Genomic DNA, 14,970 nt, shown 5'->3' on the forward strand with positions numbered 1-14,970 from the left:
GAACTTTTCTGTCAAAACCAATGACGCAAAGAGAAGCAAAACTTCTATGTGAATTGCCCATTCGCGTGGAAACTAAGACATAAACACCGTGCACCCGGTTATATTTGTCAACCGGCCTTAAGAAACTCATAGAAACATTAACAGAAATCTGTAGTAGTAGTATCTCTTCGATAATTAACCAGTAATTTAACCGATAGATGGCTGCCGAGGGAATAAGCAACACCAAAAGAGACGTCGCCAACAGTTGAAACTGAGCAACAAAATTTTTTTTATGTAAACATACAGTAAATAATATAAACATATTTCGTATCCATACAAAAGATGTTGGTTTGTTATTGATTAGGCTGGCGCAACGCAACAAATCCTTAAATAGTAACACCTCGTACATTATTCGAAATATTTCTTAAGTTAACGCTAGTAGTTTCATTAATATTAATATAATTTTTTTTTTTTTATATATTATATTAATTAACGCCTCACTTTCAGAACTTGCCAGCACTTAATCGAAATTTTTCTATTTACTACTGAACAACTGTCACTATTTCCTTGCAACACTGCGTTGGAATTTCACACAAAGAAAGAAAAGGATAAAAAAAACGGCAGGAAAACCCGCATTCGTCATTTTTCTGCTTTTGGCAGACGGTAATTTTTTCGTTGCAATATTTTTTAGTTAATAGCCGGGGATACCTCAAAATTTAGTATTTGCATGAATAAACTTAATAGTGAGCATTTATTGTTCGTAGATTGCGTGCAAACAAAGGAGAAAATATAATCCGGGAACGTTAAATAGGTAACCAAGCGTGAAGATATGGCAGAAATGGAGTTGCGTACACGTTCTAAATCAAGCCTTGCACGGGGTTGTTTAAACGCTTTCTCAATATATTTGGTCATATTTTCAACATTTACTGCGTTCACATCCCTAATGGCACATGTTGACGAATTGGATTTAGATGAAGATTTAGTTACACAAACCAATCCATTGATGGAGTTAAATGAGGATAATTGGCAATTAATGCTAAGTGGCGAATGGATGGTGGAATTGTAAGTAAAGTTAAAAAATATGTAAAGCAGTAGTGGTCCCCTGCTTTGTACCCCATATAGTGCTGTGATTTTGCGAATTCTGTAATTATCACATACAGTTAATGCAGCAGATGTTGCAATATATATATAATTACATATGTACATGCATACTAACGCTTAAACACACTCATAGCTTCAATGCAGGTAGTTTTGCGGCCGGCTAAATGGTTACTTTTACGTGTAACATTAAAATTTAACATCGATTTTTCGATAAATAAGTTATTGTTGTTATTATATTAAATTAACATGTCATTGTTGCTTAATTTAAGAGTACTATGTGCATTGTAACATTTCTTATTAACATATGATTCATTTTTAATCTGGTTTGACAAATTTACTTATTATGTCATAAGATATTCAATTACTAAGAGATTATTATATAATTTACTTAAGCTTTGCTCCATGGTGCCCCGCCTGTAAAAACCTCGCGCCAACATGGGAACGCTTTGCTAAAACCGCAAAGGATCTACGTGTAAGTGTGGCCAAGATTGACGTAACCACATCTCCTTCCTTAAGTGGACGTTTCTTTGTTACCGCTCTGCCAACCATTTATCAGTAAGTGATTATGAATAATTCAAGAAACAAATTATAAAAGGGTTCTTTTACGAATTTCAGCGTCAAAGAAGGCGAATTCCGTCAATATCGGGGATCACGCGATGGCGACGCTTTAATGTTGTTCCTTAAACAAAAGCAATGGCAAAAAATCGAACCAATTTCAGCATGGAAGAAACCTGACACCATACACATGTCTATACTATCGTATTTCTTTAAATTATCGCACACTTTAAAGGTGAGAAATTCTATAACTAATTAAAAATAGAATTAAGGCAACCAGCTTAATTTGAGCAGATACGTAAACTTTTAAAGCAATTTGTGAAATATATATTTATCACGGTATTCGGTAAACCTTTTATACTTATGCTGTATAAAAATATCTCCACACCTTACAGGATTTCAATGTACGTCTCCAGGAAGAATACGGTCTACCAACTTGGGGTTCATACGCGCTCTTCGCCATCGGTACGATATTCGTTGGCGCCGGTCTGGGCTTGTTACTCGTTTGTGTTGTCGACTTTTTATATCCACCAAAGAAATCGCAACGTCAAAGCTTCTCCGAATTCAAAGAAAAATCTGCTGGCTCAGATGGCATAGAAGACTTAGCTGCTGATGAAATTGAGGATGAAAACGATTTAGCTGATGAGCAGGATGATGATGAAGATGACGACGACGACGACGAAGACAACAATGAAGAACAAGATGAGAATGTCGATGCGGCTGGTGTAGAGGAAGATGATGCACCTGGCACTTCGGATGGTGAGAAAAACTCAAACGCTAGTGAATCAGATGAGCCCGAAAGTGAGAAGGACATCAAGAAATCGGCTGGCGATGGCAATACACAGACACAGGTATTCATTGAAAAAGAGAAGAAGGAAACGAGCAGCACTAGTCCGGCTGAGGTGCGTAAACGCAAACCACGAAAAGTTGATTAAGATTCGCAGAATCGAAAACTTAAAAACAAAAATTGAATAAAAAATAATGCGTTTTTAAATATACAAATATTCACATAAAATTTAGTTAGCGTACAGAGTTTGAACTCTGCTCTTATTTTGCGCACGCCTCCTTTTTGGCTATATGTTTTTTTATATTTTGTTTAGTTATTCAATTTGTGTATTTTGCTGTATTAAAGGAATATTTCGTGCGTCGAATGAAATAGGTGAACTTATAAGTAATTACATTGAAAGCATCTGTTTTATTAAAAAAAAAAATAGCACGAGATAACTGATTAGCCCACACAAAACATAACTGTATATCACATTGGTGTATTATTGAATTGAATTTTAATTATGAAACTTATACAAATTACAAATACAAACTAATATTGCTAAATACAACAACGCACAAATGTTAATTGCAGTTTTTGAACATAAATGTTATTGGCTTCAACTAACTCTATAACACTCATTTGTTGCTTTTAGTGTTTGTTTGAAATTGTGCGAAAAAATACAAATTTGCCTTATTTAACTGGAAAGCAAAGGAGCGATCTAAACATTTGCAAACGAAACATTTTAAAATAATGTTTTTTTAATTTTTGTACTAATTTTCTTTTAGCAGACGGTGGAGTGAAAAGGAAATATATAAAAGCGTGTGCAAATTGTACACTAATTAAATTTAAAAACAACATAATATGAGATATTCTAAACTATAACAAAAAAAAAAAACGAAACATTGTGTAGCAAAAGAACACAAAACTGACTGTAAATTAATATTTAAGATGCCGCTTATTACTGATATTTTTCCGCACTTTAAAACGCGTTTGTATTTATTTACAAAATCAATTACACAATCATCACCATTTTACTGTGCATTACCAGCAAATCTTGATCTTTTTTATATACTTTATTCATTTCTTGTTTGAAAATAATAATAAACAAAATTTTTTTTTTCTATAAAAACTATTTACTTGAAAGCATAAAATAAAGTTTATAAAATTTTGCGAAAACTAAGATATTTTTTACTTTAAAGCTAGCTTAGTTTAAATTTTTATCAGCTAACGGTACGTGTTATTGGGTTTTGACTGTACTTTGTTTTTTTTTTCTAACAAATTACACGCAAAAGAATTTTCGCTTCCTTGAAATTTGTAATCAAAAGTATTTTCTAAATATATTTTTCTAAGCAATTTTAACTATGTATTTTTAGCTTAAAACTTATTTTTAACAAAAAAAAGTATTTTTCTATTTAACAAAAATTTGTTTTAGCGCTAATATAAAAATTTCCTTTTAAGTATAAAAGGCGTTTATATTATTTTTTTATATATAAAACTAAATTCCGTTTTAAATAAATAAATCTTAAATAAATCAACTTTGCATGCTTCTTTATTTATATGAGTATCCGTTTAGGTTTATTTATATACATACGAATAAGCACATATAATATATTATTTTTTGAAAACGAAAATTCAGCGAAACAAAGAAAACTTACTCAAAAAGTTATTAGATAGTGACTACTTGGCTTCTGTTAACTTATAAGAGAAATATTTAGAAAAAAGTAATAAATTTAAAATATAAAAATTTCTATGCTAAAAATGTTTGTAATAGATGCGTGTTTATAAACAAATTATTAAATATAATTAAGTGTATAATAAAAAAAATTAAACGACTTCAATTCTATTTTGGGTATAATTTTACTCTTAAGAAATAATGGAATAGTCTACTTTAGAGAAATAAAAAATCGAAAGAAAGTTTCAAAATTTGAATTATTTTAATATTTTTAGTGTTGGTTTAGTTTCTTACTAAAAAACGAATCTAACAGTAAACTTAACTTAAAACTTTAAATTAGTTTTTTTCGAAACTAGCGGTTGTTGTAGCGGTTATCTAATCGTTTGGGTGGTAACTTTCGGATTGGTTGTCATCGAAGTCATCTAACGGTAAGACCAGAAGACGTGCTGTTTCTACGCGTTCGAAACCTAAGGAGAGCATTGTACCCTCCCCTCTGTCACAACAACTCACATAGCCCCAGCACATTGATAAATTCCTATAAACTGCTCCATGTCACAGAACCGACAGTTAGCGCAGTATAAAATGCGACAATGCGTTTGTTTTATAGGAGGTTGATTACATTTTTAAACCTGCTGAGGTTGTAACCACCCATTAGCAACTTAGCCTGGCGCATGCTTTTGGAGTTGTTGCCAATATTTCTCTCTGCCACCTCTTTCTTCCTTGCAGAGCAGCTCTTTTATAGTATTAGGACTCCGGTCCTACCATTCTAGTCGAAGCTGCAGAGCGGGCAAGCTCGTCAGCCACTTCGTTCCCGGATATACCCTTTCGACCTGGCACCCAGATAAGGTGCACTTGGTTACGACCCGATGATCTATTCAGCCGTTCTATGCATTCCTGCACCAGTAGCGATTTAATATCATAAGCAGAGAATTCTTTAAGTGCCGCTTGGCTATCACTGAATATAATGATACTTTCGTGGCGACAGTTGCGTTGGAGGTCTATTTCTGCACACCGACTGCAATTCCCTCCGTTCGTTCCGTTTTTGAGTCGTCGGTGTACCACTTGACTGCGCTGTCCCTTAGCAGGAGATCAAGCAAGGAATTATTCCATTCAGTCTTGCTGCCAAGGGTGACTTTAAACTTTCTTGTGTAGTTTACCATTTTGGAAATACTTTCTCTTGAGAGAAGAGCCAGTGGTATTTCATCACTTAGGACTTTAATTTGTTGAGACGAGATTACCTTCCATCTGCAAAACCCTTCTGGTGTCTGCTTGATTGATTACTAGGCGAAGCGCTGTGAGTTCTAGTGCTGCCGTCGGGCACGTTCGCATTGCACCCGATGTGCAGAAACCGGCACGTCGTTGGAGTTTCGATAGTTGAAGTCGTACCGAAGTCTGCGATGCTTTTGTAGCGCAAGCCACCGCCCCATAGGTAATAAGCGGTCTCACGATTATGGTGTACATCCATCTGATAATCTTTGACTTGCAGCCCCAGGATTTCCCTGTAAGTCGATTGCACACCATGAATGCTTTTGTAGCTTTGACTATTGTCAGATCTACATGCTGCTTACACCAAAGAGTGGAATCCAGAGTAAGACCCAGATCTGTTTCTCAGGCCGGGCAGGGACTTTCTTCTAGTGATCGTTTTCGATGGGCTGATGTTCATTCCAACCCCACTGCACCATCCCTTTGCCAGACCAAGTCTCGAATTTGCCTCTAGCTAATATAACAATGTCATCCGACAATAACAATGTCATCGAAAAGGTCATCTACGACTAGGCTCCATAATAGGGGAGATAACAATCCAGCCTATGGGCAGCCTCTTGTTATGTCGAGACGATCTAGTATCCACATTCATTTCTCTAGTGAGCACCTTCGATGTCTAGGAAGGTGCATAGCATCACGTCTCCACTATCCAGTGAACTTTGGATTTCCGAAGTTAACTGGTAAAGAGCATTATTAGTTGACCTACCTGCAGTCTAAGCATACTAATTCGCATGTAGGGGTGCAATCTTCAGCGCGTTCGATCTTATTGCGTGATCAATGATCTTTTCCATACCTTTTAGTAGGAAGGAGGTGAGACTAACTGACCTAAAGTATTCCGCCAGTGAATACTCTCCCCTTCCTACTTTTAAATGCAGATCAACTTTGCAGGGATAAAAAGGTGTTAGATGAGTGGAATTCATTGGGCATGCAAAAAATATTAGATTTATGTGAGGACTTATTGCACGCAAGACATATATTTGGTATGTCGGGGAAATTTTGGATAAGTTGAAGTTTAACCTGCTACAATATCCAGAAAAAAGTTGCGCAAATGTCACTCTAGATTCTCGTGGCAACTCGAACTTTTTGATTTTTGACAGGGGGCATCCTGTAACCGTTCGGAGTGCAGTGTTCTGATACGTCTGTAGGCGATCATATCGGTGCTGCCTTGTTGATAACCGACCGGCCGATTGCCTTGTATGTTGCCAACAATGTTTCTTTGTCCTTTCCCCAAGTGCTGCCGGCTAGCGAATTGAGAATTTTGTTGGGGCTCTGTACTTTGGCGATAATAGCGGTCGTATAAGGAGTGAAGGAGACCAGGCTGTCAAATGCAATAGCTAAAATCTTAGAGTTGCTGACAATCGGAATTTTAGTCCATCGTTCAATTCGTAAATATGGTCACCGTGGATTTAGTGGGGTAGAGCCACGACAGCCGGTTCTACGTTACCGGAATTTATCCATTTTTATTATAGGTTTTATCCAGCCAAGGGCTGTTATTTTGGCGATCTAAACCTGTTCGGTAAGTTCTCAAATTCTTATGAAACGATTTACTTGAAATTTGGCATGAATTTTATTTATATGTATGTACTTGTATGTCGGGAAGCCACATGAAAGGATCTTCCACTGCTGCGACAATCGAAGTTGTTGTTAAAATCGTTTGTAATGCAAAAGTTCTATGGTAACTTTTAGCATTACTCGCTGCTTCGTTGAATAATTGATGCAAACATTAATATGGATTATTCAGGGTTATAACATAACCTCACATTTTCACGTGTAGAATAAAATCTATGATGCTTTTTATTTCAAAAATTGTAATAAAACAACAATTTATTTTAAATTTTGAATTTACTTTTCTTTTATTTTTTTCAGATTCTTATTTCTTTCTTTTTGGTAATTTAATTCTCATTTACAATTGTTTTTGTTTAAAATTAAACTAACTAATGATAACTAAAACACATATATTCATCTTACATTTAATTACACATTTTTGTTGTGCTATTTAAATAAATAACAAACCAAAGGCAAAAATTGTTCAAAAGTCTGTTTTTTGTACGAAAAGAAAATGTGAAAGTTGCAACCAAAATGAAATAAATGTAACAGAAAGTATTATTTTCTTTTTTATTAAAGTAAAACATTAATATTAAAAGAATAAAAATAAAATGTGAAAAAATCCCTGCAATTTCGTTTAAGTATAGCTAAGTTGTAAGTATGTGTATGGGGGTGGATGAGCCAAAACGTTATTAGGTTTATGCCAAATCTCAACTATTGCGATTTGTGGTTTTACATACATACTTGTCTGTATATAGATATACATATATAATGTATGTATATTTTATGTAAAAAATTGTAAGTGCTATTGTAACAATTACATATGTATATAAATGTTAATATATATTCAAAAGTAAATGTGATTTTTTTAATTCTTAATAGTTGTGCGAAAAATTGAGCTCACGAGTCATGGCTGATTTTTACAAATTGTTTGTATATAATTTTAAGTATATCGCAAAATCTCGAATTATTAGTTTTTTAATTTCGTATTGAAATATCGTTAGTTCTTCAAAATATGCACTAAAAGAAATTTTATTTTATTCAAATATCGCATTTAAAGCATTAAAGCCAAATAACTAATTTTTTTTAATTACAATTGTTAGAAAAAGTTATAGATATGCATATTTTTACAATATTAAGGTTAAACAAAATTATACCCATATCTCGTGTATTTCGTTCTTTTCTATTCTCGCTCAATTCGCTTTTAACGCGTACATTAGTTCTTTATATCACTAACTGTTGTTTATTACAAAAATTATTTACTATTGGTTTTGTTTATTATTTTTTTTTAGATGTTAACGGCACTTGCATGTGAATACAATGTTGAAAACTGTAGTCTTCAGTAAAAAAAAAGCTTCACACATTATTAATCTGTATAAAAATGTTTAAATACATATTTTAGTTATTTTCATGTATCATGTATGTATGTATGTATGTAATAACTACCATTGTAACAATTATATTTTTAATGATTATATAAATCCCTGGCTATTGCATATTTGGTCTATTGTAGTTGGGTTTATTTGAGGGGTGAATGGGTAAAAAATTGTATGGGGTTAGGGGTAAGGCTAGTTATGTTGGGTAGGATACGTAAGGTTCAGGTTATTTATGTTATTTGTGTATATATAGTTTCTATATTTGTAAAAAAAAATATTTTGATAAAAAATTGTACTATTGCAGTGTATGGAGGATACTAGGGGGAGTTATGCATTGAGATGCGTGCTGGGATATATGTATTTGTATAGGGGTTTATAGGAATTTGTTGTTGTATTGTATTGTTATGATTTTCAAATACTTCAAGTAATTGTTGTGCATAAAAAATTTCGTGACGGTGAAAACATAAGTATTTAGTAAAATTTAAGTGAAACTGAGTGAGATTTACAGGTTTCTCTTACTTTATGGTACTAAAATGAATCAAGTGCAAGAGTTCAGGCGATGTTCTACGCGAAGCGAATTTCAGTTAATTTTATATAAAAAAGTTAATTTTTTTTTGTTATTTCATTAAATTAATAAATTTTAACTCCATCAGTTGTGTTGCTATAAATCACATTTAGAAACAATCGAAGCAACTGGCAACAGTGTAGCACTTTTGCCTTAATTCATTTCATCCTTAAAACATTTGACATTTTCATGTTTGTGTGATTTTAATTACTTTAAATATTCAAAAAAAAAAAAGGAAGAAAATTACTGAAATCTCGTAGTTCTCTGTTTACGAGATTGAAATGAGAAGAGTGAATTAGGCTGCTTCAGAAATTTCGCTTAAATAATTGTGAAAGCAAAATAAGTATATCGACTCACAATAAATTTTTAAGTGTGGGCCAACTTTGAATGATTATATATATAAATTGTAAGGCATAAATACTGGCAATATTCGCTCTAGTTTTCAATGATTCAGCTCCTGGGCAGCTGTTCAACTCTTCACAATCGTGTCGCATTTATAATAGATTACTTACTAACTATGAGGAAACTTAAACAGGACAATACAAAAAAGTTTAATATTTTAAATATTAATGAGGTATGTGTGGTGGAAATTTTGAAAATTGAATTTTGTAAACCGGTCTATTGCATAAAATTGCAGGATTGTCTTGTGCATGCTGCTGTAGCTTTGATTGCTGAGCACTACAGCAGACGCACTACTAAAAAAAAATAGTAATAATAAAAACATTAGTACAAGATTGTGCATCGATATATCGCCATTGTGTATAGACTTGTGTGGGTAGACGCGTTAGTTCGCGCTTTGCCAACGCGCTATGCCACAAAGTCCAGCGGCCGATTGAAGCCACCTTTGCGATTCATATATTGACGATACTTGCGCTTTAAGATAACATGCACTTCACCAACATCGTTGCCTTCAACCTTCTTATTTTTGGTGGTATCGAAAGTGCAGAAACCCATTGTTTTCAACATTTCTACTTCTTCGGGTGATTTACCCTCCAAATCGGCTTCTGTGATTTTGGGTCGCTCAGCGGCAGCGCCGCGTCGCCCAGACGACGTAGACGCCGAAGTAGATGGATGTCCACGAGAACGTGATCTAAATATAATAAGGCGGTGTTTTAGTCAATTTTATAAATCTATAACGAGCTAAATATAAATTATCTAATAAGTAAAGCGCTTGTATTTTGATTACTACGTTTGGATCTTGAAATTCTAATATAGACTGACCACCGTTTCAGCATTTTAAAAACAAAACTTGAAATTAATATTATGTACTAACGATAAATTTATTTCGTATATATTTTTATTACAAAAAGTGTTATAATCAATATTATTTCGGAAGATCTCCAGCACACAGCATTTAAGACATCCCTTCAATAAGTGCAGCACGTTCTTTCGCTCGTCCTAATACGGCAGGACCTGATTGATTCAATTTGAACGCACGTTCGATCACGAACATTTCTGTGGCAGTTGAACTCATGCCCACAAATGACAACCAGTCGTTTACAACCATACCGGCTGCCAGTACATCACTGCCACGATTTACTGTGCCTGCAACTAATGGCACTTGCAACAGTGATGATAATTCATCTTGATCTTGTATACTGGTTTTTGGATGTACCATGCCACCCAGATTACTTAGCACTGCATATGAACCCACAAGCGGAGTTTCGGCTATGGTTTGCCTGAACACTTCCACTTTCAATACATCACCGATAATTTCTTCGGTTTCTTTGTCAAGATCGGGATGCACCAGAGCAACGTAGTCATTGCAGGCGATCACATTTCCCAATGCTGAAAGACGTTCTTCCACGCGCTGTATTTTCACTGAATCGGGTAATGTGTTACGCAGATGTTGTAGTTCAACATCTGTAGTAGAATGTGGTACAAGTAAACCATTACGGTTACCTACTGTGAGGCGACCAATAATACGGCAGCCACCAATGCTGGCATGCACAACAGGTATGGTCTCGGCCAATTCACCTTCGTACACACTGTAAAAAGCCTCAGAGCCGCCAACAGCTACTAGGCAATATGCGTTTGTTAGTTTGCTAAAAACACCGATGTCATCGTTGTTCTCAAATTGTACGCGTAATGCCATTTTGCTTATTTTCTATTCAATTTCACTCTTTTTCACTTGAACTGCTACTTTACGGATTTAGTATTGACTCAGTAATAATGAAGTTTGCCAATGGTAAATGAGTTTATAAACTATATAATTAAATTTTGTGATGAAATCCTTTGATATCGTCGGAAAATTTCGTTAAGTATTTCACTTCACGTGGTAATGTCAAAGAATTATGTTGAAATGTCAGAATTGACATAAAAATGCGGTACGAAAAAAGCGAGGGAAATGTTAACCTTAGGGTTGCATTTGGGTCGACATTTGAAATATATTTACTATTTCACGAAAAACATCAATATTGCGAAAATATAAATACACTTATTTACTATAAATAAGGCAAATAGAAAAATGTTATACTTAGTTCTGTGACGTTTCTGTCTTGGGTTAATACACTACACTTCATTATTCACCTAGAACGGCGTCGACTTGCTCTGTCTCGTTCATGACTGCGGCTGCGGGTCCGGTCACGATCCCCTCCACCACCTCCTCCTCTGTCTTGAGAACGTCTACGCAAAGCACGGCTACCGCCAGCTCCCGTTTCGCGTTCCCGTTGCCTTTCACGTTCTCTGGAGCGCCGTTCACGACGCTTTTTACGTTCAGAACGCTCTTTTTCACGTCGCCGATGCGATGGAGATGGACTACGTCCCATTTCGGTTTGTGTAGGTGTGTAAAGGACGAGGAGGTAGTTGCAACAGTATACTTTGGCGCTATTCTACTCGTGCTTGAAGGCGCCTGTAGTGAAAACGTTTGCTATTGTTTTTCGTAATAAATCACTTTCTTGAGAATGCCTGCCAAGCCAATTTAAGTGCTAATGTTGTAGTGTACTATTTGCTAAATTTAATTATTTATTATAAACGATCTTACCGTATTCAATACTGTGTCTTACTATATAAATTTGACACCGGCATTAATAATTTTTAAACTTAAAAACTAAAATAAAAACTATCACACCAAGCGCGGCGTTTCGTCCCCTTTTAATTACTGCTTCTTTATATCGCCAGAACGGCCTTGCCGTTCACAATGGTACAAAAATAGGGTGGCAAAGCTGTTAATAGATTTTAATTCTGAACATATAATAATTATTTAGAACAGTGGGATGATGCTCTTAAAAATAGGTTTATTATATATAAGTAAAGTTTAATAAATTTGATATTTATTATATAAGCTTTCTAATTCTTTTTTGAACCACTTTAATAAGAAGTAAATCTTTGAAATTAAATGCAATTAAATTTTTGTTCATGAAATGTTTTTGCAATTAAGTTTTTTAATTTTTTTGGAAGAACTTCATACTGTATAGAAGTCGTTAGAAATGGATTGTGATAATCGGTAAAATATTTCTTATATACCATATATCATATAACGGGAGAATTCTGTTCGTCTTTCAAACTTAAAGTTTTGCATTTACGGGGAAAAATCTGGCAACATACTGTAACAGCAACTCTGAAATTTGAAATATCCCATTATTTCTCCAGCCAACATCAAATATGACATCATTCTCAATAAATTTGTGATTTGAATGAACAAATGCCAAATTAATAATAGTGCGTATTCATTCTTGCATGCGAGCTATTGGCACCGGAAAACCGACGTGAATGCAATTGGAAAATCGAGCCATAGGTAATTTTAGGCGAATTAGAACAGAATAGAAGCAAAAGCGGAATCGAACGAACGTCGACTCGAGTGTTTGCGCTGGAGTAGCTCAAAGAAAACGAACGTCGAAAAGTTGTTGTAAGGCTTTAATTAATCGGTTTGAAAATAATTTGGGCAAAAATTAGTAAATATTAAAGAAAAATGAATGCGGTGTATTGACTTTAGACGGTGTTTAGTTAATTAGTGCAAAAATTGTATTGTGTGGAGTAATGAGTAAAACTGTGATAAAAATTGCGCGGCGATTGAAAGTGAAAATTCTGTGAAAATAAGATTGGCCAGACACAGGCTTTGAAAATCGATGAGAGTCGACAATTGACATTGCATATCTATATTTTATTATTTATCATAGTATTTTGTTATTTTTGTTGGGAACCGTGCTTTAAACCGGCAAACGCCCACTCATTTTTCGCTAGCAGGTTTTATTTTTAATATCAGTAGCGGCTAAAAGGTCGACAATGACATAATCGCGCAAATCGTGATATACATATATTTTTATAAAAACCTTTTTGATTTAAAATGTTAGATTATATTTCTTTCCATGTGAATTATTTAGCTTTTAATACAATTGTGCTAATAATACAATTCATCTAAACAGCCACAGGCTATACAAAATAATCCTTAATTACAGACAACTGCTTCAATAGGGCGTATGCTTTGGCTTACTTTTTTCTGTTGCTACTTATAAATTACCCTATTTGAAACAGCAAAAGGGAAATTTATGGTAATAACAACATCACGGAAAAGTGGTTTTAGCTTCGCGTACTATTGCTGATGGCGTCCAATAGAGTTGCCGTTTATTATATCAAGTAAAATAATGCTATTAATATTCGTATTAAAGTTAACTTATCGAAATATTTATCGTTATCTTAAAACGTTTTCCCTCTTCTCTAGTATGGCAACATTCTCTTTCTTATTTGATTTCCACATTTAATATCTTTGCTTTCCTTTTCTGCAATTCCATGTTATTCACGAATTCACTTTTGTTTCATTTTCCAATTTAAAAAATTCCCTCTATTCCCCTTTTCGTTTGACGGAGTAGCGTTGATTAGTCTGTAGTTGATTGAATTCGCTCGCAACGCCAATTTGAGTATCGTTGTAGCAGAGAACGTAAATGTTCTTCTACGTTCTCTGGTTGTAGTCGACGTTCGGATTATCAGACGCAGTCGTTTCGTTGTTTCATTCTAGTTGCTTTATTCGTTTTCGAGTGCGTGTTGCGACATAGCGGTATTATATTTGCTTCGGTGCTGGCGCTAAATTCTTCAATTAGATATAATTGTTGAAAGAAAAATTCTTATTTAAATAGAGAGAAAAATAGGCCGCTAGTGGCAAAGTCCGAAATTTTGAATTATATATTTCTTGTTATATTTAGTGCAAATTTGTTCGAAATTGTTGTGACGGTATCATTTAATAATAAATCAGTCTATAGAAAAACCTACTATCGTTCCGCGCAAATATCTAATACATATTTACAACAAAAAAAAGCGGTAGCTAATGCGACAGAAAAAGTGAAAATTTGGATGTGTTTTTAGTGTATGTGTGAAAATTTCAAGTCTAAAAAATTTCAATAGAAAAAGTATAAGAAAAAACATTTTCTTTTTTTTCTGGCAAAGATCGGGTTGAGTTTGAGAGCAGAACAAAAAGAAAATTACTTTATAAGAAGGGTTAAAAAGAGGACTACAAAGGCAGCCAGCGCACGCACTTGTGACAGAAGAAAAAGGTTTAAAAGAGAAGGCAATCGCGGATAAAATCACGCAATAAACGGTAAGTGAAAATTGTGTGTAAAGAAAAATGAAAAAAATTGGTAACGAATAAAATTGTGCTCGTGTTTATGGCAAAATTGATTAACATCCTAAAAACGTTACAATTGAGTGTTCGACTTAGTATGTGTTAAAATGAAAATCCTAAGTATCCCCATTAATTTCATTACAACATTATTTGTTATAAGCACGTTATTATTATTTAAACTAGTCGTACAGTATTCAATTTTTTATTATCAAAATTTGAAAGTTTAAAATGACGTCATGTTTTTTTTTAAAATTGGTATACGCTGTCCTACACTCAGCCACAATTTTTAAGTAATGCCATACCGCATCGAAAAATTGCGGCTGCGCTACCTATATTTTTGTTATCTTTGCTTTCAGCGTTTTACTCTTTTTCTTTCGTGCTTGCATATGCGCTATTGGCCACTATTTACCGACAATCTCCTCTCATTTCGTGGTTAATGTTGTTGTTATTTAACATGTTTGCTACCGTTCCGTTTGTCCATTGGTAGTGTAAATGTGTTGTGTGTTTGCCGCAACAAAAATACACGTACGAATGTCATCATCGATTCTTCTTATTTACTTCCATTGATTCGTAATTTTGGGTTTGGCCGTA

General features: G+C 34.2%; 4 protein-coding genes across 20 annotated transcripts in view; 2 read left to right on the forward strand and 2 right to left on the reverse strand.

Annotated features, from left to right (window-relative positions):
* Positions 1-507: 507 nt before the first annotated feature.
* Positions 508-2,989, forward strand: LOC106619907 (thioredoxin-related transmembrane protein 1). Its single transcript, XM_014238235.3, has 5 exons — positions 508-642; positions 744-1,041; positions 1,474-1,635; positions 1,696-1,870; positions 2,031-2,989. Exons 2-5 carry the CDS (start codon positions 809-811, stop codon positions 2,568-2,570), a joined length of 1,110 nt encoding a protein of 369 aa, XP_014093710.2. The 5' UTR covers positions 508-642; positions 744-808; the 3' UTR covers positions 2,571-2,989.
* Positions 2,990-7,440: 4,451 nt separating this feature from the next.
* On the reverse strand, positions 7,441-11,948 carry ytr (U4/U6.U5 small nuclear ribonucleoprotein 27 kDa protein yantar). Of its 3 annotated transcripts, none has more exons than XM_014238228.3 (3): positions 11,809-11,948; positions 11,355-11,732; positions 7,441-9,915 (listed from the first exon to the last, which is right to left on the reverse strand). In XM_014238228.3, the coding sequence occupies exons 2-3, from the start codon at positions 11,591-11,593 to the stop codon at positions 9,633-9,635; spliced, it is 522 nt and encodes a 173-aa protein (XP_014093703.1). In that variant the 5' UTR covers positions 11,594-11,732; positions 11,809-11,948; the 3' UTR covers positions 7,441-9,632. The 3 variants fall into 3 exon arrangements, with proteins under 3 accessions (XP_014093703.1, XP_036231560.1, XP_069963850.1); XM_036375667.2 differs by having other exon boundaries at positions 11,355-11,752; positions 11,809-11,940; XM_070107749.1 differs by having other exon boundaries at positions 11,355-11,775; positions 11,831-11,929.
* eIF6 (eukaryotic translation initiation factor 6) lies at positions 10,081-11,141 on the reverse strand. Its single transcript, XM_070107748.1, has one exon. The coding sequence runs from the start codon at positions 10,918-10,920 to the stop codon at positions 10,180-10,182; it is 741 nt and encodes a 246-aa protein (XP_069963849.1). The 5' UTR covers positions 10,921-11,141; the 3' UTR covers positions 10,081-10,179.
* A 509-nt stretch (positions 11,949-12,457) lies between the features above and the next one.
* hts (adducin 1-like protein hts) overlaps positions 12,458-14,970 on the forward strand; it is a 79,583-nt gene continuing 77,070 nt past the window's right edge. For 6 of the 15 annotated variants that reach the window (XR_011396243.1, XR_011396244.1, XM_070109171.1 and 3 more), the window contains exons 1-2: positions 12,520-12,672; positions 14,205-14,355. The gene's annotated coding sequence lies outside the window, so the exon portion shown is untranslated. Of the gene's footprint in view, positions 12,673-13,824; positions 14,356-14,970 lie in introns of those variants that run through there. The other 9 variants (XM_014238208.3, XM_036375695.2, XM_036375673.2 and 6 more) reach the window with 8 other exon arrangements.

Source organism: Bactrocera oleae, chromosome 4, assembly GCF_042242935.1.
Source record: "Bactrocera oleae isolate idBacOlea1 chromosome 4, idBacOlea1, whole genome shotgun sequence".
NCBI lineage: Eukaryota > Metazoa > Arthropoda > Insecta > Diptera > Tephritidae > Bactrocera > Bactrocera oleae.

Excerpts from the sequence above, each read along its gene's own strand:
- ytr (XM_014238228.3), bottom strand. The coding sequence starts at position 11,593 with ATGGGACGTAGTCCATCTCCATCGCATCGGCGACGTGAAAAAGAGCGT. Across the intron at positions 9,916-11,354 it reads GCAAGTCGACGCCGTTCTAG|ATCACGTTCTCGTGGACATC; the intron begins GTGAATAATGAA and ends TATTATATTTAG.
- eIF6 (XM_070107748.1), bottom strand. The coding sequence starts at position 10,920 with ATGGCATTACGCGTACAATTTGAGAACAACGATGACATCGGTGTTTTT.
- LOC106619907 (XM_014238235.3), top strand. The coding sequence starts at position 809 with ATGGCAGAAATGGAGTTGCGTACACGTTCTAAATCAAGCCTTGCACGG. Across the intron at positions 1,636-1,695 it reads GCTCTGCCAACCATTTATCA|CGTCAAAGAAGGCGAATTCC; the intron begins GTAAGTGATTAT and ends TACGAATTTCAG. Across the intron at positions 1,871-2,030 it reads AATTATCGCACACTTTAAAG|GATTTCAATGTACGTCTCCA; the intron begins GTGAGAAATTCT and ends CACACCTTACAG.